We start from the raw sequence: 23,419 nt of genomic DNA, 5'->3' as shown, positions 1-23,419 counted from the left end.
CACATGTAAAGTTGTTAAATGTTCTTAAGACACATTTGCAAATCACATTATCTTTATTGAATATTTCCACAGTGTTACAAAAACAGTTCAAAAAAGCCAATCAAAAATACATTATGTACAAAAAGATCCAGTTTGCGGGCAAAAATGCTGCCGGCCATCTGAATATCTTAACTAGCACTGAGCTTCAGGTTCAGACTTCTTTGAGGAAACAGATTCTTCAGACTAAAAAAAGAAGAATGAAGTTAAAAGTTTTGTCTTATATTTGGAAAATGTCCATTAATGTTTCTTATGCCTAAAATAGTGATCTGACTAGTTAAAATATACATAGCTTATTAATAACATTAAATTGTGCAGCAACAGATCCTTTTATTTATATCTAAAAATTCCACTTTGAACAATTGACTTTCTGCTCACTGCAAACTGAAGGGAGAACCAAATGTGGAAACACATCTACCTGAAAACGAAACTATTGGCTAGAACGATCTCATTAAATTGTATAATCACCACATGCACCAGACCCATTTTATTAAAAAAAAACACTATATACAGGTACAGGCAAAATACTGATACCGGAAAGGTTTGTTTCTGCAGATGCTGCTAAACCTGCTGAGTAGTTCCAGCACTTCACATAAGTACTCTTTGAATGAGCAGTAAGCATCCAACTTGTCAACATTTTGGCAACAAGTTAAATTTGCTTCTCCAATAACAAAAGATAGATTGTATCTTTAATTATAACTGGTAATATTCTATATTTTGATATTGTTGACATGTTATGTAAATATACACTAAGCAGCTTATAAATGGTCACATGACATTTTAGATTACAATGAATAAATTCCTGGTAGTACATATCTTAAACATTGCTAAAAAGAGATTAGAAGTTGAACATTTTTGTCTCGCACTCAGACTTGGGATGCAAAATATAAGCTTGAAAAGGCAGAGACATCACTGTATACAGCATAAAGAGGGTGTTGATTGCTTGCCTTGGCGATGCAGCATGAACAGTCTATCTTCATTCTCAGACCAGGTAAGTACACTGGTCAGAAAGGTGTCATGGAAATGCAGCAGAGTTGGGCTGTTCCCCTTAGCCCTTTTTCAAAAAAAGGGTGCAATGTACATACAAACTGGGTCCTTAGTATTTATGTACAGAGCTTAGAGCAAATCACACTGAGCATGGCTGATAATCTTGGTTTCTGGTGAACTTTCGTAGTCTGAATTGTTTTAACTGAGTTCCAATGGAAGAATCACGTGATGGTTTATACATTTTTAAGTTTGCAAACTTGGGCTGGTTGACCATATGTGTAACACTGCCAGTTATGAGCGAGACATGTTGCTTGACACACATTGACAGTCATTGTGCCTTCATACCTGACATCATACCAGCAGTGGAACTCAAATTACTTATTTGTGGTGCAAGCAAAACATTTGGCTCAACTTAATGGTAAACCCATGAGCAGAGGCCTAGCTATCTGCTCACTGTGTAAACTGAAGAGAGCAGATCAAAACTATCCCAATGGTCACATTATCAAGACTCTGAAGTGTTAGCGAAGTGAAGTTTTATAAAAAGGCTTGAATTTAAAATATCTACTTAATTCCAAGATTGAAATAAAGAAAAAAAAACTGATTTAGAAGACAGTTAACCATATTTCAAACTAGATACAAGGCCCACATGAATCATGTTGCCATGAAGACAGGGTCCAAGTGGGCAAGAGTTACAGACCTAGCCTCTTATTGATCACAAAATACAGCTGGGAGCTTGATTTCTGAAGACAGTATAAGCATTTAAACAAGGCTAGAAGATTCCCCTGGCTCTGGTTATGGGTAAAAATCTCCAGTGTTACTCAAAGTGAAAGTTGGCATAGAGCTTAGAAACTTTCCACCTGAGAAAAGGAAGTGGGACATTGAGAAAAATGAATACTTCAGGACATTTTTAAAGTTAACTGAGAAAACATTCGTAGCTTTGAATAACGTGCATACCAAAATAATATTTTGTCAGTCTTGTCAGTCACAGTAATTAAGTCTTAAAACTCGAAATCTTGTCACATGACTGTTTCAGACACTCATTGAAAGTTTGAACTTCTTTTCAAAGTTACCAAATTCAACAGGGACTATAACAAAATGAACTTACTTCCATTTTCTCAGGAACTCCATTCCTATCATGAGCGGTATCTCCACATCCACCATTCACAGCAGACTCCTCCTGCTTGGCTTTTTTAGGATCTTTGTTATCCCGCTCGCCATCTTCAGGTTTCCTCTGTAATGAAGACTTTAAAAGTTTAAATACTTTTTACACTTCAGCATAATATGTACATTAACATTTCAACAATATAATTTAAATATGCATAAAAATATTAAAACTAGAACTGAAAAGCTGTAGCCGTCAACTGGTTTCTTCTTGAATTTCTCCTACTTGTAAAACTTTGACACCAGCAAAACAATCATGTAATATGACAAATGGCTTTGACCAGTGTACTAACAAATCAAACTGTGCATGCTGTTTCATTCTGGCAAAGTAGGAGCCTGTGACTGCAGAAAAGTAGAAGAAACTTTAAGAGGCCCTCTTCTTCACTGTTAGCTTTAGGCAAACAGCATATCCTATTCTCAAGGACATTAAGACCCGAACTCTCAAATTAGCTTATACCAAGACAAATTATATAAGCCCATGACAAATACTACAGCAATCTAAAATGAAAGCAGATTTCATTTATTTTTGCTGTAATCTAAACTGGATGGGCACACCATGTTCATTGGATAGGAAGAAACAAATCCAAACTAAACTTACTTTTTTCCTTACTAAATGAGTGATGTTAGATACACAGTTTGAGCTGGAAGTAGAAGCTTCATCCGTTACTTTTCCAGTCTGCACCTACAATTTAAAGTTGAGCGAAAAATAAATTACAAATCAAGGCCCTCTCATTGAAGCAAAAATTGGAATCAAAAGCTGTCTGCCTAATGAGAGAAATGTTTCATAAATACTTACAGCTAATGTTGGTGCACTGCTTGCAAGACTGTGTTTTTCAAGTCCTGCAAAGGCAGATGGTCTAGACTGCAGAAAGAAAAATAGTAACTTGCACTATTATAATGCCTATATACTCAAAATGACCAGAAGGTAATGGTAGAGGTTGCATAGAAGCAGGACATACAGCCAACATCAACAGGGAAGAATGCAATTACTACAGAGAACTTGCAGAGTAAGCAGTTAAACAGAAAATGAATTGATGGGAAGGAACAATTGCTGGGTGGGTGGAGGGTGAGACAGAGAATGGAGTGTTTGGGGCGACAAGAGGAGAAATTTAAAAAAGGTTGTAAATATAGGATAGTCCATTTATCATTAGACAACACAGCAAGTAGATGAGATAAATCAGTGCTTCCAAAAAGTTTCTTAATAAAAAGGAAATAGAAATTTAGTAATAAGTCAAGATGTGGTAGCTTCACTGATAAACTATTAGAGTATAACACCAACAGGTTCTTGTCAAGACACCATATAGACCACACCATTTATTGTTTTTGATCCTCAGATGCAACTACCACTTTTTAAACAAATTTCTACAAGTGATATACTGACCCCTTTATTACCCCAAACAATAGGCACACTTTTCATAGATTCTAAATCAAGCAACCAGTTGTCATGCTCCCATACCATTCTATGAATTTCCTATTCAACTTGTACTAACCAATGTTTCCTGGAGGGCTTTATTTGCACTCCCATCATCCTTGGATTCTTCTGCATCTTCAATTTTTGCTTTTATTTCTGGCAATAGCTCTTTAAGTTCCTCAATCTCCCGCTTATCTTCAGAAACAGCATCGGTGTCTTTTGCTGGAGATTTGCCTTTCTCTTCTGCTTTCTCAATTCTCTCTGTTAACATGGCTACAAATAAAGCATAAATTAGTTTTAACTACAGATTTAACAACTTTCCTTCAAAACGTACCAAATGGCTAGAAGCTTAAAGCAGCCATTAAGAGTTAACTTTGATACAAAAGCAGGTATTGGATTAGAGAGGGAAGACAGACAGCAAAAAAAAACTCAGGTTTGGATCGGCAGATGTCAAGGAATTTTCAAACATAGAACAATACAGTGCAGAACAGGCCCTTTGGCCCTCTATGTTGTGCTGACCTGTGAACTAATCTAAGCCCATCACCATCCATGTGCTTGTCCAAGGATTGGTTAAATGCCCCGAATGTGGCTGAGTTAACTACATTGGCAGGCAGGGTATTCCACGCCCTTACCACTCTGAGTAAAGAACCTGCCTCTGGCATCTGTCAAATCCATCACCCCTCAATTTGTATTATGACCCCTCGTACAAGCTGACATCATCCTAGGAAAAAAGGCTTTCACTGTCTACCCTATTTAATCCTCCGATCATCTTGTATGTCTCTATCAAATCCCCTCAGCCTTCTTTCCAATAAGAACAGACCAAAGTCTCTCAGCCTTGCCTCATAAGACCTTCCCTCCAGGCTAGGCAACATCCTGGTAAATCTCTTCTGCACTTTTTCCAATGCTTCCACATCCATCCTGTAAGGGGGCGACCAGAACTGTACACAATATTCCAAGTGCAGCCGCACTAGCATTTTGTATAGTTGCAGCATGACATTATGGCTCCAGAACTCAATCCCTCCACCAATAAAACCGAACACACCATATGCCTTCTTAACAGCACGATCAACCTGGGTGGCAAGTTTCAGGAATCTATGTACATGGACTCCAAGATCCCTCTGCACATCAACATTACCAAGAATCTTTCCATTGACCCAGTATTCTGTCTTCCGGTTATTCTTCCCAAAGTGAATTACCTCACATTTATCTGCACTGAACTCCATTTGCCACCTCTCAGCCCAAATCTGCAGTTTATCCAAGTCCCCCTGCGACATTCTTCCACTACTCCAACTTTAGTGTCACCTGTAAACTTACTAACCCATCCACTTATGCCTGTGTCAAAGTCATTTATAAAAATGACAAACAGATCCTTGTGGCACACCACTAGTAACCAGACTCCAGGCTGAATATTTTCCATCAACCACCACTCACTGCCTTCTTACAGAAAGCCAGTTTCTAATCCAAACTGCGAAATCACCCTCAAACCCATGCCTCTGCATTTTCTCCAATAGCCTACCATGTGGAACCTTATCACTTTGCTGAAATCGGTATACCCCATGTCAACTGCCCTACCCTCATCCACATGCTCAGTCACCTTCTCAAAAATCTCAATGAGGTTTGAGAGACATGACCTGCCCTTGAAGAAACCATGTTGACTATCTGAAGTCAAGTTGTTGCTTGTTAGATGATTATAACTCCTATCTCTTATAATCCTTTCCAAAACTCTTCCTACAACAAGTTAGGCTTTCTGGTCTATAATTACCTGAATCCTCTCTCCTGCCCTTCTTAAACAAGGGCACATTTGCAATCCTCCAGTCCTATGGCTTTGATCTTTGAGTCATCATTGTCTAAAGGTTTAGTACCAAAGGCTCCACCATCTCCTCCCCAGCTTCCCAGAGAATCCCCTGATAAATCCCATCCAGCCAGGGAACTTGTCTACTTTCACTCCTAGAATTGATAACACCTCCTCTTACTAAGCTCAATCCTTTATAGTCTAATATCTCATATCATTCTTCTCTACAACATTCTCTTTTCCCCGAGTGAAAACCAAAGAGAAATATTAGTTTAGCACCTCTCAGATCTCTACAGAGTCCATACACAACTTCCCACGTCTGTCTTTGCCTATTCCTACCCTAGTCATCCTTTTATTCCTCACATACCTATAGAAAGCTTTAGGTTTCTCCTTTATTCTATTTGCAAAAGACTGCTCGTGTCCCTTCTTTGCTCTTAACTCTAAATCCCTCCGAGCTAATCTGTAACTCCCCATTCCTTCATCTGAACCATCTAGTCTGTCACAAGCCTCCTTCCACTTAACAAGAGATACAATTTATTTAGTAAACCACTGCTGCCTAACCTGATCACTTCCTCCCTGCCTGATAGGGGCATACCTATCAAGGACTTGCAATACCTGTTCCTTAAACCAGCTCCACATTTCAATTGTCCCCATCCCCAGCATTTTGATACCCCATTTTATGCCTCCTGAGTCTTGCCTAATCACATTATAATTGACCTTGACTCATCGATAACTCTTGCCCTGTGGCATGTACCTATCCCTTTCCATTGCCAAACTAAACATAACTGAATTATGATCACTCTCTCCAAAAGTGCTCACCTACGACCAAATCAAACACCTGGCCTGGTTCATTACCAAGCACCAGATCCAGTGTGGCCTCCCCTCATCAGCCATTCGACATACTGTCTCAGGAAACCATGCTGCACACATAGGATCTGTTTTTGTCCATCCGGCTTACAAGAGTTATAGCATTTCCAGTCAATGTTGGGGAAGTTAAAGTCCCGCATAATGACCATCCTGTTCCCTTCACTTCTGCCAGAATTATTTTGCTAATCCTTCCCTCCAGCTCCCTGGAACTTTGCAGGGGCCTATACAAAAAAAACTTTCAGTGGGACCTCTCCTCTCCTGTTTCTAACCTCAGCCCATATTACCTCAGTAGACGGGTCCTTGTCAAAAGTTCTTTCAGCCCACTGTTATACTATCCTTGACTAACAAGGCCACACCTTCCCCTCTCTTACTGCCTTGCCTATTCTTAATGAAAGATCTAAACCCTGGAACCTACAACATCCATTCCTGACATTGCTCTATCCATGTCTCCTAAATGGCCACAACATCAAAGTCCCAGGTACCTATCCATGCTGCAAGCTCACCTACCTTATTCTGGATACTTCAAAGCACACTTCAAACCAGTTTGCTTTCTGCCAGCACATTTCTGTGACAAATCCTGTCATAGTCCTCCTTACTCTCATCCTCCTGTGCTTTGGAACTACACCTCAGGTTCCCATCCCACCGATGAGCTAGTTTAAATTCACCTGAATAGCACCAGCAAATTTCCCACCTCTGATATTAGTACCCTCTGGTTCAAGTGATGACTGTCCAGTTTGTCGAGGTCCCACTTCCCCAGAATGAGCCCCAGGTATCCAAAGTACCTGAAACCCTGCATCATCCCTGCAGCCACAAGTTCAGATGATATCTCTCCCTATTCCTTGCCTCGCGATCACGTGGCATGGGTAACAAACCAGAGATAACAACTCTTTGTTCTAGCTCTCAGCTTCCACCCTAGCTCCCTGAAATCCTGCCTTACATCCCCATCCCCCTTTCTACTGATGTCGTTAGTACCTATGTGGACCATGACTTGGGCTGGTCATTTTATATAATTTAATTTAGATCACTTTCTCATTCTTTATATTTCCATAGATTATAGGCCCATTCTATCACTCCCCAGGACAATGCGCTTATCTTGGAAAGCGATCTAGTAAACATCCACCTCCATCCTTTCTTATGCAAGGAGACCAAAGCAGCATACGGTACTCTAGATATGCTCCAAAATGTTTGCATGCAACAAGGCTACCGCATACTTATCCTTTATTTCAAGAGCTGAAATATCTGCTAGCTGTAATTGCCTATTAAACCTTGATTAATGTACAAGAACCGACATTTACCATCATCTCTTCAAACAAAAAAAAGGTTTTCCTATTCTCTCAAAGGGAAAAATGTCACTCACCCCACATTATGCTCCACCTGCCACACTTACATATATCCCTCTGCATTCTCCACCTAGTTCTTTCCCAGTGAGTTGGCAATTTGGATCACACAGACACACAATCTTCTAAGTCACTGGACAATTCTGTGCTTGACCTTCAGCTTTAATGATTTTATGATATTCCCCTAGTTACATATAGGTATCAGTTTATTCCTACTCTTCCTTTCCATGTAAGCCAATCTTCAAATCATGGGTAAAAAGGATTCTGGGTAATCCAAGATGGAGGACAAGAAAAAATATGGCTGTATGAACTGCCCCTTGAGGTATTTTAGGTGTTGGAGGTGATTTCCTCGAATTCCAGGGGCAGCAACTACTGTTTTATAAGCTGTTGCATTGTTTTGGAACTTTGAGGGAAAAAAAGGAGAACAAAACAACAGCACCTTGAAAAAGCAGAAAGACAGACAATGGCAGAGACCACATGGTCAGAGAAAGAAAATTACACTGCTGTCTGTTACAATGAATCTGCACAGTTACTGCCTTTGCTGTTAGAGTTCAAGTATCTCTGGACATCAAAGGGTATCTAGGAAAAATTAACAAACAGCAAAATTCACAAGTTGACCTTGGAGGAACCTGTGCAGGAGAGCTCACAGCATGGGAGAAGATTTTAAAACTTGCTGTAAATCTGCAACAGTGAGTAGAGTGGGTTCTTTTTTGATTATGTGTTTTATTGAGATGTCTCGATTAAATTTTAAAAATATAAAACATAGGCACGAAGTTAGCCTGGAGCAGTGGTTATGAGAGCAATAAGGTGGTGCTAATTTCTGGGTCCGTTGACTGTTAAAGAGCAAAGATGGCTTTCAGTAAAGTGATGAGCTCTTCCCTTCGGATGTGGGAGATTAGGGAGAGTTTCCATGTGATGATTATGTCTGCAGTAAGTGCATTTGGTTGAGAATCCTAACAGATCGCTCAGATCAGCCCCTGCAACAGAAGCTGAGGGGTGACCTAATAGAAGTTTATAAAATCATGAGGGGCAAGGATAGGATAAATAGACAAGGTATTTTGCCTGCGGTGGGGGAGTCCAGAACTTGAGGGCTTAGGTTTAGGATGAGAAGGAAAAAAAAACTTAAAGGGATCTAAGGGGCAACCTTTTCACGCAAAGGGTGGTGCATGTATGGGATAACCTGCCAGAGGAAATGGTGGAGTCTGGTACATGTACAACATTTAAAAAACATCTGGATGCGTACACGAATAGGAAGGGTTTAAGAGGGATATGGGCCAAGTGCTGGTAAATGGGACTAGATTATTATTATTAGGATATGTGGTTGGCATGGACAAGTTGGACTGAAGGGTCTGCTTCCATACTGTACATCTCTATGACTCTATATTGCTTCCAATCCCACAAAGGCAAATTTAAGAGAAAAGATTTGAGCAAAATTCCAACGTTGAGCTTGAATTTATTTCATAACTCAAATCCGAGAAGGCTAACTAAAGTCAAAGACTAAAACTTGAGTAGAAACCTTGATCAAGTTTAGGCAAAGTAGAGAGAGAGGAGACACAATAGAACGGACAATTCGTACAGCAATTCTGGTTTTGTCAGTACAAATAGGGGTAATTCTGTGCATGTTCTTTGAAAGCTATTTATTAGGCCCACTTCCTGTATCCTTAGCTGTGCACATATTCCTTTTACAGTATTAGTCAATTACCATTTGAAAGTTGCTATCGTATATACTTCTACCAGCCATTCAAGCAACGTATTCCAAATAACTCAGCATGAAAGTCAACTCTCCCTTTGATTCCGTTACCAATTTTATGGTCTCCAGTTAAGTGATCAAACTATTAGTTTTTCCTTGGCATGTATCAAAACCTCAATTTTGACCCCAAATCTCCATTCAACTAGTTTTGGTGTTCTAATCTCCCCACATTAGGTCTTTCACGACTAGTATCATTCCACGAAATCTAGGACCATTTCCATGGTCTTGACATCTATCTTGAAGTGTCATGCCTGGAACTGGATACCTGAGGACTAACCAGTGTTTTATAATAATGCATTTCTACTAATGAGCAGTGTCTCTATAAATCTAGGAATTCCACATATTTTAACATTCTTATCAAATTGCCCTGCCACATTTAAAGATTTGTGCATATGTGAACAGCCAGACCCAGGTCTCTCCCCACTCATTTCATTGGTCTTCCCAAAATGGAAGAAAAATTTCTGCTCGTTAGGCTGAAACATTAACTGTAATTAATCGGTTTTCTTTCCCAAACCGATGTTGAATACAGGCTATTGAATTCAAATCAGCTCAAGTCTTATTTGGAAAAACATCCAAGATGTTCACCACCATAGTACAGCTTAGTCAGACAAACAATCATAGTGTTGGCATTGCATGTGCTATCCAGCCAGCTTTACAGTTTAAACAAACTTGATCTCCTTACCTAACCTTTTCTCTATGACATTAAAAGACTCCTTGAAATGTTTCAAAGAGAAATCATATTGATTATTCAAGCTGTAAGCCAACCCCAGTTGATAATGGGTCTCTGCTAGTAGTCTGTTATGTCCCTCGAGGTGTTTTTCCTGAATGGTCAGACATTCGTGGAAATCTTCAACAGCCTGTGTGTAGTTCTCTGTAATTGAACAAGATTGCATTAATCTCCAGTCCATTTACTTTAAACACATCAATGCCATATGGATAAGCTCAATTGTTAGTTTCTATTGAAATACTGACAAAAATAAACTTGAGGCACAAGTGTATATATTGAAAAAACCAGTTTTAATATCTTACCAGATTCTATTCCAACTTCTCCAAGCTTCAGGTAAGCCTGAGCTGCACAGAGTTGTATTTCTTTTCTTTCTTGTCTAGAGAGAGAGTGAACAACTGGAGCTGAACTTGTGATACACGACAAATGCATAGAATGTTTCCATTTTTGGAAAAATTGATTATACTCTAGTTCCTATTTGGTAAATACATAAAACCACGTTAACAGTGACTTATTTGAATACTTGCCTTTTGAAGATCACTTTTGCCAATTCAAGCATTTCCCAGGCCAGCTGCAAATTATCAACCTCCTCACTTTCAGCATCCTGCAATAAATAGTTTGTATTTTAACTCAAATTCAAACTCAATCTAGTCTTTGAAAGGGAGCTTCAAGAATAGATAAATCTACCTTTTCTTCCCCAGTCTCTTCATTTTCATCACCACTTGCATCAGCAGCACCGGAAGCATCTGGGAAGACAAATGCAAACAAACAAATGGTAATTTATAGTTGTGTAATATGAACATTCTGTAAAAGATTACATCAATCTTATATGCTGCTCCAGTGTTTCATTTCAGCAATGCCCACTAGCTTTATGAAGCACAGATTTAGTGCCCTGTAAATGAGCATGTTCATTGCTGAATTATTGGCAACTTACACTACAGCCACGCTTACTGGGAATAAACTCATTCTAGATCCAAAGCCAAAATTTTCCAAAGGCTACTAGTCAACAGAATTTAATTGTTGAAACAATTGGAGATTTAAAATGGGAAAGTATCCGCTATATCCTGCAGAGGTTTGAAAGCCATCCAGGCTAGCAGCTAGACAAGTAACCACCACAGTAGTAGACTAGAAAACCAATGCAGACAGCTTTTAACAATCCCAGAACCAAAGCTATCCAGTTAGTCTACTCTACCCTCATTGAAGGGTTGCACAATACAATTGCACTAGAAGTCAGTAGTAGATAAGGTGTTAACATAACAAATTTGGGCCTAATAGCTAGGAGCAGAATAATGAACAAAATTCCAGGAGTTGGGAGTCTTACTCTATTTCAGAGTTTGGCCATTCACCTTAAAGCTATTAATACAAAATTTAAACCTACAGTAATGAAAGGTAATTACAGTAACAGTGCATTTCTCAGCACTGCATTACGCAAAGAATTAATGCCCTGCATTTTAAAAACAACCGCGCATTAAGATTTTTAAAACTCAGTGACAAAGATTAAAACTTGTAAGATAGCTTTATCCCCAGTGATTAGTGCAAGTTTAGAGAAACCACCATTTTCTCCTTTTCTGTGCTCTTACAGAAGTGAGTGGACAGATTTACCAAGTGGTTATCAAAACCAATTATACAGAAAGCCATAAAAAAAGTGTTAGGAGTGTCAGCATAGACAATTTGTAATTTTGTTCAATTGATAAGTCATTAAAACCATTTAAACCAACTTTGTAAATCTGAACACTTGTCCTTGAATTAATACCTGCACCCTCTTCCATTGGTTCTTCAGAACCAGCTGTCCCATCCTCTGTCTTCTGATTTGAGAGTTTACTTTCAACTGATTTTGTCTCATTTTCTTCACTCTCATCAACGCTCAGCTGTTCTTGAGCCGATGTCTCTTCAGCATTTGCTTTCACATCTCTATCCACTAAAGAATCCTGTGGAGGAAGGGCTATGTGGTGTTCCAGTTTTACTTCAACTACTTTCACAGTCTCACCAGCAGTCATCTTCACCCCAGCATTATCCATCATAGGGGAATCGTTTGCAGCCACTTCCTCACTAGAACGGTTCTTAACTTGGAGATGGTCCTTTACATCTTCTGGAATGCTCTCTTGGTCCTTTACTTTCCCTTCCTGGGCATGATCACAATTCCCTGGAGAACAACCTGCTGTTTTAGCCACTTGTTCATTTAGGACATCATCCTGGACAATGGACGATTCTATTTCAAGCAGTGCTTCATTCTTGGTAGTACAGAGCACTCCTGCAGTGCTTGCTTTCTCTTCATCAGGAGTCTCAGTATGGCTCTCTGTTTCTTTGTGAGCTACATCCTGATCAGCAGAAACATTTGCAGCTGGTGCTTCATCGTCTGCAGGCTTATCCTTTTCTTCAGCTAGTGCTGCATACACCTGCTCCCTCAATTCCTCCCTCTCTTTTTCTATACACATCAAGGAGAAAAGAATGCATGAAATTGAAGTTCCCAATGGTGGCTAAGAAATCTGGATTTAGTCACAATTAAAAAAGATCAGAAAAAGTGGATAAATAACATCAGGTAAATCTTAGGTTTCGTCAACAGTAGAGATTAAGGTAGCCACTGGTAAATCATTAACTCATTTCCTGCCTCCATTTTGCTCTTGGTTTCTTAGGTTATTTGGCACATTCTGGCTACAAAGATCCAAACACCTGCTCACCAACTCAGGTCAAATATGCTTTTAACAACTGAATGATTTTCATCCCAAACTATACTGATGCAATATTTGTTCATTTCTCAGGAAGCCCATTTCACCAAGAAGTCATGATACCAAATGCAACTATGAAGGTCAAAATGGTACATGCAAACACTTCTACAGGCGAATAAAATCAGCCTTCAATTAACAATTTATGGAGATTAGATCAATTCAAATATTAGTTTCACCAAGAATATTGGCAGGTCCTCAAACTTTTGTACAAAGCTGGCATTTATATCCACCTAAATTATTTGAACTACATTTCTACTTGACAATGGTCCAACACAAAGATGTTGTGATGCCAGTGTTGGCCTAGGGTGGACAACGTCAGAAGTCACAACACCAGGTTACAGACAATCACAAAACTTTCAGAGCACTGTCCCTTTGTCACTTTGGCCTTTGGCCAACACAAATATTCTATATTGATGGAAACGCAAGCCAGCTTTTATTCTTTCTATAATGGCAGCTATCATCACATTAAAATGGTAAATTTGTCACTACGTGACAAACTTCAATTTCCAGTCGGCCTCTTTACAAATAAATAATATGCCACGATTATCCAAATTACAATCACCCAAGTACAGAGAAACCTCGACTTATCCAAACAAGATGGGCAGGCACTATTTCGTTTGGATAATCGATTATTCAGTTAATCAATTAAATGCCTTTCCTCTGGGGCTCAGTTTTTAAAAGGTCAGTTCCCTGTTCAGGAGCCCGTGCCCCAAAACTGCACCACCTTCTCCCTCCTCACAACACCACCCTGCCAAGCCCCCAATCGCATCCAACACCGCCCCCCCGTGAAATACATGTTCCTTCAAAAATGGAGGAAGAAAGCAAGCTAGATATAGGTCTACATAAGTTCTGCAATTTAGACCAGACGAAGTATTAATACAAAACAAATCTTTTAAGTAGAAGATATTCACCATCTACGTTCTCTGCATTTTCTACTTTGGAGTCCTCATCTGCTGTTGTTTCTTCATCATCATCTTCAGGAACTCCTTGAAGAGCATTGCCAAGAACACCACGCTCCATTCTGAGATACAAGAAAGTACGATGATCATCCTCCTCTATCAAACACTCGCAATCCAAAGTTACAGTGTGGTAATTGGGTAGTTTAAAGAGGACAACTAATGCTTTGCAAATTTAAGTTTTAAAGAAGGTTCTAACTGACAAACAGAAATAGAGTGCAGAACAGACATGGCTGGTCTTAAACTTGCCTGTTAATCAAATGTTTCCTTTTAAAAAATGCTTAAAACCCACAAGAATCTAACTGCTTAGCACAATATTTTTAAAACAATAAATACTAGGGGGCTAAAGACTTAAGAAATCAGGAAATTACATGTTACAACAGCTGCAATAATATTTTAACAGAGGACATTCTTCTGTTTTAAGTATTCCTTCACTAATGCCACTCTTACTTGTATGTGACTCCAGACCTACAGCAATGTGGTTAATTCTCAAATAACCTAGCAAGCCACTCAGTTTAAGGGCAGCTAGGGACTGGCAATAAAGATGCCAGTCAGCCAATAACACCCATGTCCTACAAGTGACTAAAGAAATAGCTACTTAGTCTATTCTTGTTCATCTAGTTTATAAACTAACCTTGCTAACTCCAGAAGGGCTTTTCCGTAGCAGAAATAGGCTTCTCCGCATTCATCTGCCATTTCTCCATGCCTTTCACTCCTTTAAATCAAAGGGAATAGATCAAGATTTTGTATGGCCATACTGTCATGGTTGTACCAATTATAATGATAGAAATAAAAAGAAATAACAGAACAAAGAAATTGAACGTGTTATATTAAGCTATCCACATAGTTTAGCTTTTAAAAATTGAAATATCTACGAATGAACTGTTTTCCCCATGATGCTGACTTCTGAACTCTACTATTTCCAGAGGAACTGGTATCCTCTGCAAACTTTACATCATCCAACAGTCCATAAACATACTTACAATAGCCTGCACGCATCTTGAAAGGTATTGACTGCTGCTACAAAATCTTCCATCACCATGTGTCGTTTGCCAGTTCCAAGTAACTTTGTGGCTTCAGCACTGACATCAGCACTGTTAAAGTAAGCGTTTCATGAGTGAATAGGAGATAGACTTATTCATATATAAAAAAAAGTTACATCCCCAACAAAATCTCCCCAATTTAAAACGAAACTTACTGATTGGCAATAAAATTCAAAATAACAGGAAAACATGTCAATCAAGTTTAAATTATGGTTGCCACAAGATTCCACATAAAGTGTGACTGCCTTCATTACCATGCAGCTAACTGTTCAAAAATCAATTAGGCCAAATGGAATTACGCCAATCCATTCAAGAATCTATTAAAAACCAGGAAAAAGCCATTTGGAGCAATTTCCATGTATGAAAGCTTCATGTCTGAAAATGACAGTGTTGCCAGGTGAATTTGCTTTTAAAAAAAAACCAAGGTTTCAGTTCTGATTAAACCATCTGAGCTCATGTTACATTTCAATGGGGAAATGTAGTATGTAAGGTCTAAAAACAAAAGACTTTGGCTTGCTTCAGAAATCCTGTTCAAATTAGTTGATAAAAAGCACTTAAAAAGGGGCATTTCCCAATTGTTTGATGCACTTATTCCATTTTCAACTTATTAACACCTTGTCCAGTTTGGAGTAGCAAGCATGATTTTACTTGATTTTAGCTAAGATATTTATGTAGTGCTCTGATGTCATCTTTCATCTTAAAAAGGACAGAGACCTACATTTCCAATAAACCTCAATTGCTGAATGTTACCTATCTACAATACTTGATAAATTTGCTCCAAAAGTAAGGAATACACTTCTGTCAAATTCTTAGGGCTGTGGGTGATCCAGCCCTACTATGCTACTTCAAATGGATCAACCAATGACAGGCTAGAGTTCAAAGACCAGGTTGGGCCAATAAATAATAAGAAAACAAAAAGGTACTAAACTATGGCCATACCATTCTGAAAATGCCCAATCTCTTTGATCTCAGAAGCTAAGCAGACTGGTTAGTCTTTGGATGGAAGATTGCCTGAGAATACCAACTGCAGTAGGCTTTAGGGCCCTCGTGCAGTAGGATCCCTACCCCTGGACCGGGAGGCCCAGGTTCAAGTCCCACCTGCTTCAGAAGTGTTTCATAACATCTCTGAATAGGTTGATTAGAAAAATAAGTTAAATAGAAAAAACCTCACTGGCTACAACTATTGCAATGTGAACGAATTACATCTGGATCACTTATCTAGTACCATAAACACCAGCACATTGAACCTTCAGCTTTAAATTATAATAAATACAGGCACTGAAAAATCCAGTATCACTAATGGTTTATGTCGAATGACATAAACCAATCACTAAGCATGAAACTCGACTCTTCTTTGCCAGTCGTAGCATAGAATATAGCACCATATGGACACCTGTTACCACTAATCCATTCACATCAGACTGTAAATGTTGAAAACACAAGAGATCAGATAAGAGTTTGTTAAGTGGGGAGTTTGCTGAAGGAGATGGATCAATGCATACACTTTCAAAATGCTACAGATTCTTGAAAAGGTTCCTACAGACTGGTAAGTAACTAACGTAATTCAACTATTTAAGAAAGGGGAGAGAGCAAGAGAGCAAATGTAGAATTGTAAACCTGTTAATTTGATGTTAGCAGCAGGGAAAATTATAGAATCGATTATAAAGGACACTTAGAAAATGAAGATAAAAATAAAAAGGAACATCAGGAAGAGTTTGAGGATAGTACAAAAGGGAGAGTGAGATGGTGATAGCTGGATGCAGGTAGAGGGCGATTGTGATTGGTTAGTGGGGAGGGGTGGAGCAGGGAGGTGAATAGGTAGACAGACAGATTAGGTCAAAATCAGGAAGGCAGGGAAGAGGGGGAAGGCTGGACATGGGAGAGGCTAGGGATGGAGAGTTTGGAGCTACTAAACTCCAAATGGAGGCTGCTAGGCTGTAAGCTCCTAAGGCAAAATATAAAAAAGGAGTTGTACATTCAGTTTACATTTGGCTTCACTTTGACAATGGAGGAGGCAGAGGACCGACATATTGCCAGGAGAGTTGAAATGGATGACAACTAGAAGGTCACGTTGATTGGTGCGCACGGAGCATAAGTGCTCCGTTGACCTGTCTCAGAGTCTGCTTTTGGTCTCCCAGATAGAGGAGACCATACTGGGAGCAACAGACGCAGTAAACCTGGTTGAAAGATGTGCTTGTTCCTATGTTATGATCTTGATCAGGATCCGGAGGTCAAATGAAATGCCAACTCTCAGAAACAAATAATGGTTAGCTAAAAACATTCAATGGAAAAATACTAAACCGAGTCAACATCAATCAGGACATGAGAAATTCATACAACAATGCACGCTCATCGCCAGGGTTTGGGTCGAAAGCCCTGCTATTGAGTAGAGTCCTTAAAGTATAAATGAGTGCCACATTGTCACAAACTAGTTTAGCCACCTCCAGTGCCTCAGTCCAGGTATACTGGATCTTGTCAAGAGGAAGATGGCAGCTTATGTCAGGATGAGATGTGATGGCTTAGTTAGGGCGCTCAAGTGTTACAGGTTAGCCAGGAAAGATCTAAAGAGAGAACGAAGAGGAGCCAGGAGGGGACATGAGAAGTCATTGGCAGATAAGATCAAGGAAAACCCTAAGGCTTTCTATAGGTATATCAGGAATAAAAGAATGACTAGAGTAAGATCAGGGCCAATCAAGGATAGTAGTGCGAAGTTGAACATGGAGTCAGAGGAGATAGGGGAAGTGCTAAATGAATACTTTTCATCAGTATTCACACTAGAATAAGACAATACTGAGATACAGGCAACTAGACTAGATGGGTTAAGGTGCACAAGGAGGTGGTGTCAGCAATTCTGGAAAGTGTGAAAACAGCTAAGTCCCCTGGGCCAGATGGGATTTATCCTAGAATTCTCTGGGGAGCCAGGGAGGAGATTGCCAAGCTTTTGGCTTTGATCTTTATGTTGTCATTATCTACAGGAATAATGCCAGAAGGCAGGAAGATAGCAAATGTTTCCTTGTTCAAGAAGGGGAGTAGGGACAACCCTGGTAATCATAGTCCTATGGGCCTTACTTCAGTTGTGGGTAAAGTGTTGGAAAGGATTATAAGAGATAAGATTTATAATCTATAAAGAAATAACTTGATTAGGGACAGTCAACACTGTTGTGAAGGGTAGGTTGTGCCTCACTAACCTTAGTTTTTTTTTGAGGTGACCAAACAGGTGGATGAGGGTAAAGCAGTTGATGTGGTGTATATGGATTTCAGTAAGGCATTTGATAAGGTTCCCATGGTAGGCTATTGCACAAAATACAGAGGTATTGCATTGAGGTGATTTAGTGGTTTGGATCAGAAATTGTCTAGCTGAGAAAACTCAGTGGTGGTTGATGGGAAATGTTCATCTTGGGAGTTCAGTTACTGGTGGTGTATTGCAAGGATTGTTTTGGGTTCACTGTTATTTGCCATTTTTATAAATGACTTGGATGAAGGTATAGAAGAATGGGATAGTGAATTTACAGATGACACAAAGGTTGGTAGAGTTGTGGATGGTGATGAAGGATGTTGTAGGTCACAGAGGGACATAGATAAGCTGCAGAGCTGGCAAATGGAGTTTCTTACAGAAACGTGTGAGGGGATTCATTTTGGAAGGAGTAATAGAATGCAGAGAAAAGTCAAGGTATTATGTACTGGCTTATCTTGACTGAATTTAACAGACTGAGTTTTGGATAAAGCCATGACTTCATCAGCAATGAAATATAACATCCAAGATATGTCTGGATGTAGGTTTGCTCACTGAGCTGGAAGGTTAGTTTTCAGTAATTTCGTCAACATACTAGGTTACATCATCAGTGAGTCTCCGCATGAAGCACTGGTGGCATGGCCCGCTTTCTATTGATGTGTTTGGGTTGGCGATGTAATTTCCTATGGTGACGATTTCCTGTTCTTTTTCTCAGGGGGTGGTAAATGGGATCCAAGTCAATGTTTGTTGATAAGAGTTCTGGTTGGAATGCCATGCTTCTAGGAATTCTCTTACGTATCGCTGTTTGGCTTGTCCTAGGATGGATGTGTTGCCCCAGTCTAAGTGGTGTCCTTCCTCATCTGTATGTAAGGATACTAGTGAGAGTGGGTCATGTCTTTTTGTGGTTAATTGATATTCATGTATGTTGGTGGCTAGTTTCTGCCTATTTGTCCAAGACATGTTGTTGATAGCAACTCGGTATATAATTTACAAAAAACCCCATTAGCAGGATTTAGGAGAGCCAGTTTAGTTCAATTTCTGGTCAATGGTAACCCACAGATTATCAACAGTGAAGAATTCAGTAATGGCAATGTCATTAGCGTGACATTTGGATGGAACAAATTTTATTGCTGCCTAACAGCCCATGCCCAAGTGCCATCCTGATCTTGCTGCATGCAAAGACTAGCAGTTTCAGTATCTTCGATGATCGCAAATGGAACTCAACATTGTACAAGCACTTTTGATCTTATTGAGGGAGTTAACAAGTGATAATCAGGGGCTACAGTTGGTCTTCAACAACCAGAGCTATTTACCTTTGTAGTTGGTTGGGCAAAGTCCATCCCTCCAACAGAAAGTCATATTGATAGCATTTTGATAGAAGTGATCAGCATACCTTCCATCATACCTTCCCTGTTGTTAAATGTAGTCTTGGACTGTAGTTTTACAGGTTTGGTATCTTATTTTCCTGTTCATGACAAGTGTTCTTCCTAAACATCTGATGTAGATTGGGTTCCCCCCCCTGACTTGACAGTAATGGCATGGTGAGGAATATACCTCTTGTTTAAATTATAGTTAAGTACATTCTGCTACTGGCTACATGTGTAAATTTATCCCATTTAACCTAATGAGAGCCACACATGATCAACAGCTTTCTCAATGTGACAACAAACTGCAACTCCATACAGACTGAATAGTCACTCTGACCAACAGTACCATGAGCTGGTGCATTGACAACAGCTGGTTATTCAGGTTTTCCCTCATTGATTCCTATCTATTATAGCATCTGGCAGCAACAGTCCTAAGATTGACCTCTCCAAGTCACAAAATGAAACAGCACCTGGAACAAAAATAAAATTTCATACAAATGTCACAGGGTGGAATTCTCTACCAGAGCTTAAGTGGCTTAAGAATATTAAAAAAATACATTTTTAGGTTTAGAAGACATTAATTAGTATGGGGGAAAAGAAGGAACGGTATTGAAAGAGAATTAGCCATATTGAATAGCAGAGCAGGCTCGAAGGGCCAAATGGCCCACTCCTGCTCCTAGTTTCTATATAGTCCACAGTATTCCAAGGTATATATGTGGAAGCAACCCACAAATGCAAAGACTTAAATTGCTTCAGAGTACACCATGTCCTATGACTAAAACACTAGAGTATTTCCAAATCGCTCCATGTACAGATGTTAACACAAATCATTCTAGGAACTGTAATCACTCAGAAAATTCTCGACTCAAACTTATTGTGGTGGCGGTGGGGCATCATGACAGTCCAAACATTTCAAGGTCATTCATCAATACTTTCTCAGGGCAAACAGTCACTAAATGCAGCATTGTCAGTATCATTCACCCACAGACTTTCATTTTTTTTAAAAGGAAAAGCAAATTCGAATTTACGTATAGTCTCGTTACACAAGATGTGCACTTCCAAATAATTTATCCAGGAGGTAATTACAGATACTGTATATAATTGAACATTACAACGGCAGAGTGTGTGCCCAGAAGCGTGAATTCTGATAGGTGGAATCAACTTCGCGAACCTATTATTCATTTAGTGAAGCAGCAAAATTTGCTGGAGATGCCCCTACAAAGTTTCTTACAAAAGAATGCTAACACAGACACTAAGTATTAACCATTTAAGCACTCGTTCAACAAAGTACTTCGAATGCTCGTTCCACTAAAAAACAGGCTGTTCTGAAACACTCGGGTTACCACGCTAAAGCAGGGGAGAGTTATCAGCAAAAGGAAAGCGAACGGGATAGCGCTTTTACTCGTTCTTGCTTGCAGTGCACAGACACATGAAGCAGGCTTAAAGAGCGCCATCGGAAGGTACGATGTCACCAGGGGGGGGGGAATTGTGCATTGGGACTGCTGTGCGCCTGCAGCTCTGCCTCCTCCGCTCGCGCTCCGGGCTCACGTTCCTTCCCCATTGTAGCGACAGCAGAAATGGAACGCGGTGACAGTGGGCGCAGGCGCGGAGCAGCCAGAGCCCCGGGGAAAGCCTTGGCCCGGGCTCCATTGCCTTCTCAGCCGCTGCAACACTCACCCCTCGGCGCTGCCTGCAACACTGGACGTGGAGGCACTCGGTTCCTGATCCGCCATTTCAAATTCTCCTTCGGCTCTCGGGCTTTGCTTCCTGCCTGTCTATGTGCAGAGGATTCGATCCTGCAGAGAGTCTGAGCGATACGGACAATTACTTAAGCAGTAATTCCCGCGGAATATTTCCCGGGTTTCCTAATCCTCCCTGTTTAAAAAATGGCAGCGGAAAGAAACCCGCTCCTATTCCCGCCTTTTATTTACCCCACTGTACATCACTTCCTATTCACCCTTAACCTTGGCGGGAAAATGAATCTGAACGGATGTGCCGTTATTTGTTTTTTTAAGAAAAATGCATGGGTGTAATCTGAAAGTAAAAGTGCAATTAATCTGTTAAATAGCTGAACTGTGTTCAATTCTCTTAACTGTATCCAAATCAAAGTTAAAAATCACACAACACCAGGTTATAGTCCAACAGGTTTAATTGGAAGCACACTAGTTTTCGGAGCGACGCTCCTTCATCAGGTGATAGCGGAGGGCTCAATCGTAACAGAATTTATAGCAAAAAGTTACAGTGTGATGTAACTGAAATTATACATTGAAAAATTGATTGTCTGTTAAGCCTTTCATCTGTTAGAATACAATGATAGTTTCACCTGTTTCATGTTTAAGAAAGAAGTGAAACTACCACTGTATTCTAACAGATGAAAGGCTTAACAGACAATCAATTTTTCAATGTATAATTTCAGTTACATCACACTGTAACTTTTTGCTATAAATTCTGTTACGATTGAGCCCTCCGCTATCACCTGATGAAGGAGCGTCGCTCCGAAAACTAGTGTGCTTCCAATTAAACCTGTTGGACTATAACCTGGTGTTGTGTGATTTTTAACTTTGTACACACCAGTCCAACACCGACATCTCCAAATCGCGTATCCAAATCACTTAGCAAAGTGTAAGGGTTAAACTGTGCTCCTGGGCAACAACGATGTCAGGATCAGTAGAATTCACAATGCAAACATTCAGATCCCAAATTAAACTTATGGAAGTGGGTTCATATATAAAATAGATCAGCTAGTTTATTATCCTGTTAAGTCAATAGAATTATTCCGTTAAAAATAAGGCTGTACATGGATATTCTGATAAATTCTATGTTACACTTTGCAAAGGTGACCCACTTTATATTTTGTTTAACTTACAGGGTCTGTTATCAGTTTATACTACATCAGATAGCGCAATTTCGTTTATTTTGTCCAAATGTTGTTAACTTTCTCAAGTGTATAATCTTGGTATTTCTTAACATTTCTCCACATGCCACTATTCGAACAATGAAGTGCAGTACTCTGCAGCAGAGTATTCTTGTTCATCGACTTCATGTAAAAGTTTTTTCTTTAAACTTTGTAGTTGAAAAGTACTACTTTTTAAATTAACGCTGCAACATTTTCACTTGTCAGCCCAAATCCAGTTAATTTATAGAATGCCGTATCAAAATACGATTGTGTCGGGGAACTTCATAACAGCTAAATGTCACTCATGAAGACAGTGTCTTTTGGGTTTTAAACGGAACTCATTTATGATGCATCACACTTTTTATAATGCATTGTGGACCAATTTTGAAGTATCTTCTAATGTAGAAGCTTGATAGGGTTAAAATGTTATAAATTAGGACTTGAAGAGTATATTTCATTTTTCATAAGTAATTTGGGACCACTCCAGAGATTGCATTGTAATTAAGTACAAACCTTATTATTGTAACAGTAATTATGGTAATGCTTTTCAGTTGGGCTTCTATGTTATTGCAAGGTTCCAACTCTGTTACAATCACCCGTACGAAATGAGTACAAGACTTGATCCTAATTTTATTACATTTGTTGCTTGAATTAACATTACTATTAAAAAACTTGATTTACAAATTTATGGATTTATTTTCATTTAACAATATCTACCTTTGCTTTTCTACATGCATGAGTTTTTAGTGCTGCGCCATTCTTCGCACTTTTGCAGTAATTTTGTTTTGCTTGCTGCTGCAACTTATTTTTCAGCAAATGAAGCGGGCAGAATAGAATCTGCTTTGGAGTTACAAAACATGAAAAATCTAAATGAGGAAGACAAATTCATTAGGGGACAATAAATGCAATTAAAATGAAATCTAGATGGTTTTACCTGCACCTATTATTACTTCAGGATCTGAAGCTACAGATACCTTGCCTGAACATGTTATTCATTAATCTCTTTCACATGAGAAGCTATAAATATATATTGAGCTGTGGTCTGAGCTGCAAACAGATCAAAAAAAGGTTAAGTTTTCTGGTAGAAGTGTAAGTTGCCATAAAATGAAGCTTTAAAGCTACTGTATTCATCCA

General features: G+C 39.3%; 1 protein-coding gene across 2 annotated transcripts; it reads right to left on the bottom strand.

Moving 5' to 3' along the window:
* Nucleotides 1–34: 34 nt before the first annotated feature.
* nasp (nuclear autoantigenic sperm protein (histone-binding)) lies at nt 35–21,446 on the bottom strand. 2 transcript variants are annotated; one of them, XM_043699123.2, is made up of 14 exons: nt 21,067–21,446; nt 14,731–14,841; nt 14,382–14,462; nt 13,703–13,812; nt 11,819–12,490; nt 10,753–10,811; nt 10,593–10,669; nt 10,371–10,444; nt 10,024–10,212; nt 3,675–3,868; nt 2,981–3,046; nt 2,783–2,866; nt 2,129–2,266; nt 35–222 (listed from the first exon to the last, which is right to left on the bottom strand). In XM_043699123.2, exons 1-14 carry the CDS (start codon nt 21,120–21,122, stop codon nt 172–174), a joined length of 1,962 nt encoding a protein of 653 aa, XP_043555058.2. In that variant the 5' UTR covers nt 21,123–21,446; the 3' UTR covers nt 35–171. The 2 variants fall into 2 exon arrangements, with proteins under 2 accessions (XP_043555058.2, XP_087846700.1); XM_087990574.1 differs by lacking the exon at nt 11,819–12,490 and having other exon boundaries at nt 21,067–21,430.
* Nucleotides 21,447–23,419: the final 1,973 nt, after the last annotated feature.

Source organism: Chiloscyllium plagiosum, unplaced genomic scaffold, assembly GCF_037043375.1.
Source record: "Chiloscyllium plagiosum isolate Xiang-an unplaced genomic scaffold, Cpla_swu_hap1 HiC_scaffold_9, whole genome shotgun sequence".
Taxonomy (NCBI): Eukaryota; Metazoa; Chordata; class Chondrichthyes; order Orectolobiformes; family Hemiscylliidae; genus Chiloscyllium; species Chiloscyllium plagiosum.
The sequence above is the reverse complement of the archived record's forward strand: the minus strand, read 5'-3'. Positions and strand labels throughout refer to the sequence as shown.

Coding starts and splice junctions, on each gene's coding strand:
- nasp (XM_043699123.2), bottom strand. CDS start 21,122: ATGGCGGATCAGGAACCGAGTGCCTCCACGTCCAGTGTTGCAGGCAGC. Junction 14,463..14,730: donor CAAGATGCGTGCAGGCTATT/GTAAGTATGTTT, acceptor TTTGATTTAAAG/GAGTGAAAGGCATGGAGAAA. Junction 2,867..2,980: donor GCAGTGCACCAACATTAGCT/GTAAGTATTTAT, acceptor TTTAAATTGTAG/GTGCAGACTGGAAAAGTAAC.